The sequence below is a fragment of the Dermacentor silvarum genome, chromosome 8, assembly GCF_013339745.2.
Source record: "Dermacentor silvarum isolate Dsil-2018 chromosome 8, BIME_Dsil_1.4, whole genome shotgun sequence".
Lineage (NCBI taxonomy): Eukaryota > Metazoa > Arthropoda > Arachnida > Ixodida > Ixodidae > Dermacentor > Dermacentor silvarum.
Genome location: NC_051161.1, coordinates 34,807,969 through 34,811,280, shown reverse-complemented (window position 1 = coordinate 34,811,280; position 3,312 = coordinate 34,807,969). Strand labels below are relative to the sequence as shown.

General features: G+C 48.6%; 1 protein-coding gene across 1 annotated transcript; it reads right to left on the bottom strand.

Moving 5' to 3' along the window:
- Nucleotides 1-1,918: 1,918 nt before the first annotated feature.
- LOC119462063 (uncharacterized) lies at nucleotides 1,919-3,109 on the bottom strand. Its single transcript, XM_037723414.2, has one exon. The coding sequence runs from the start codon at nucleotides 3,107-3,109 to the stop codon at nucleotides 1,919-1,921; it is 1,191 nt and encodes a 396-aa protein (XP_037579342.1).
- Nucleotides 3,110-3,312: the final 203 nt, after the last annotated feature.

The following is a 3,312-nucleotide window of genomic DNA, read 5'->3' as shown; positions in this document are numbered from 1 at the left end:
CTTCATGTACAACTTTATCGAACGCTTTATGCAAGTCTAACTGAATCATGGCCACGCGGTCATGCATTGCGTCACAACATTCCAGAATACTTCTAGCTATGTGTATGTTTGTAAAAATTGTTCTACCTTTAATACCACACGTTTGATGCGGGCCAACAAGGGACTGAATAACGCTTTGGAGCCGTCTAGCTAACACCTTCATGTATATTTGTAATCTGTATTGGTCAAACTAATGGGACGGTAAGACTCAACTGAAAGTAACTTGCAGGGTCATCAGTTTTGGGGATCAGTACTACATGCGCTGTCCTAAAAGAGAGGGGTGCTTGCTTTTTTCATAACATTCAGCGATCACTCGATGTAAAGCCATTGCAAATTTTGTCTTAAAAAAGTTGTATGTCACTGCACCCAGTCCATCCGGCCCAGGTGACTTGCCGTTACTTAATTCATCTATTGCCGCTTCAATTTCTGCCACGGTAATTTCAGATTCCAGTGACTCTCTAACCGTGTCTTCTAATCTCGGCATAAGGGACAGAAAGTCAACTCGGAAGCGCTTGGGGTCATCAATTTTTTGGCCAGAAGCTCTGTGTAAAATTCAACGAATGCAAGTGTTATCTCTTTGCTTTCTTGGGTAATTTTGTTACGATATCGAATTTCATTTATCGCTTATTTGCTGCATGCTTCTTTTCTTCACTAAGCACACGATTAGTGGGCGTTTCGCCCAGCCACAATCTTTCAGTACGCGCCCTTATCATTGCGCCGCGGTACTTATCTTCATCGATCAACTCGAGCTTTGCTTTCACCTCTTTTATTTCTTTTTTAAACGCTCCAGGCACTTCATTTTCGACGCCTAACATATACTCCAGCTCACTGCGTAACTGTTTCTCTTGTTGCCTTTCCTTGTGACGTAATACACAGGCTCTATCAATTGCAGCAATTTTTATATCACATTTAAACTGTTCCCACACTGCTATGAAGCTGTTAGTTTCAGTATGAAGGGCATTTGAAAGGCATGCTTTGGCTCTTGTGACAAATACTTCATCTTGCAGCAGTTTCTCATTAAACTTCCATAGGAACCAGTTAAACTTCACAACCTTTCGTTTTTCGCCAATGGTAACCGTTACCAAACAATGGTCACTAAAACTAAGGTGTTGTGTTTCATAAGAGGAGCATAGTGTACAAACTTCGCCGGTATGTATATTCTATCTAGCCTCGCATGGGAGTCACCTTGAAAATGTGTATATCGTGCTTGGCCATCTCGTGTCATGACATAACCAATGTCCTCAAGCTCTCTCTCAATCACAATTGCACTCAAAAGCTCAGCGCTTCTATCGCGCACATTGAGACCCGTTGTTTTTGTCCTCAGCTCTACAGACGCAATTAAAGTCCCCTAGAACCACAATATTTCGTTCTGTTTTCAAAAACCCTTCAGCATACCTGAAAAAAGTTTCACGTTCATGCATTTTGTTTGGTGCGTAAATGCACACAGCACGCCACTGTAATCCAGAAAAAACAAAATCACATGCAACCAGTCTCCCACTATCGCAGGCGGACACTTTTTCAACAACCGCGATGCTATTGCGAATAAAAATGACGCAGCCTCCTGACCGTCCAACAGCGTGGCAAACACATATATTGTATCTAGAGCGAAAAATTTGAACCATTTGTTCTGTTTGCTCCTCACTTTCAATTTTTGTTTCTTGTACAGCCAGAAGGTCAACGTCATTTTCCAAAAGAGTGCGACTAATCTGACATTGCCTCCTGCGCGAACACAGTCCTCTCACATTCAATGTCGCAACGCGAAGGCTAGATTGAAAGTTAGTCGCCATTTCATGGAGGTTGCTTGGCCAGGCGTCCTACTCACATCGCAACAGTGGGTTTCTTGGCATCCTCGTTGAAGTCGTCTGGAACGTCACCTCCGCTAGTGCGGAGGCGTTGTAGGGTTCACCCTACGGTCAGGCGGCAACTTTGGCTTCGGTTGAACCGAAGACCGCCGCCCAGTCGACGCCTTCGTTGGAGGCTCGCCGGTGCCGGACGCACTCGCTTTCCCTATGTTGTCGGAGTCTTCGTAAGGCCGCTTTGCAGCGACGCTTCCGGTCGTGAGCATCTCGGCGTCCGTTACCTCCTGGTCGGCGTCTTGCGCTACTGACAATAACGTGTTTGCGGCCTTCGATTCCGCGTCATCTGTTGTAGTCTCTGGCATCGTTTCCGATGCTGCAGCCGAGGGCTCGGCACCACCATTCGCTTCCTGAACAGCTCCTGAAGAAGCTTCAGGGGGCGTTGCAGCAGTCTTCGCGCCGTCGTTGTATTCCCTGCTAGCTTCTTCGGCGTCGGCGGCGTCCATCAGGTGTTCTGACACAACGTCGCTACGGAGTGGGCCTGTAACGCTGGCATAAGAACGCACGCACTGGGAGTCATCGTGGCCGAAGCGCCGACAGATCCCACATCGTGGAACGCGGCACTCTCGTCGGATGTGTCCGGTGCCACGGCATCGGAGGCAGAGCGGCGCTCTGCCAGGAACGAAGACGAGCGCCATGTCTTCGGCAACACGCAGCTGGTGAGGAAGGTCATCCACTGTAACGCCCACCTTTAATTTCAGCGTCACCGAGCGGGTTGTTGATCCTTTGTCGATGCATCCCTTGACCTTCCACTTGTCTCTGCTGATTTCCGTAACTTTTCCAAACGGCGCCAAAGCCACTCGCACGTCATCGTCCGGTACGCCATGAAGCAGCCAGTAAAGCTTCAGTCGGACACCTTGATCGCGTGGGTCGATGACCATGCAGCGGTGATCTTTAACGTTGAACGCATCTGCCGCTAATATCTTCTTCTTGCCTTCCTCATCCTTAAACGTCACTGCCCACAGGTGATTCATTTGGTATGCCCCGAGGGCAACCACTTCCGGCAGCAGTGAGAGACGCGCAAGGCTGTCTCGGACATGCTCGACTCGATATGGCCTGGCTTTTACATCACCATGCAAAAACACCGTGTTTAAAACAGACGCACCTGTGGGCAGATGAGGCAGAACAACCTGGTAATCTTCAGCCGGCTTTTCAGTACACCTGATACCGCGGCCCACACGGGCCGCTGAAACCTCCCCTACAAGGGAGCACATGATGACACGTCCGAACGCTGCGAACGCCGAACAAATAATAATACAAAGTATATCAAAAATACACGAACAGACTAGACTCATGCAAAAAATCTAGAAGTGAACGATGATACGGTCCATGAATCCAAAGTTCTAGGTCGGGTGGGCGGCCAGGCCGAAGGCCTGTTTCCCGTAGGTGGCGGTGACGGCTTAGGTGAAGTCGTGGG

Excerpts from the sequence above, each read along its gene's own strand:
- LOC119462063 (XM_037723414.2), bottom strand. The coding sequence starts at position 3,109 with ATGTGCTCCCTTGTAGGGGAGGTTTCAGCGGCCCGTGTGGGCCGCGGT.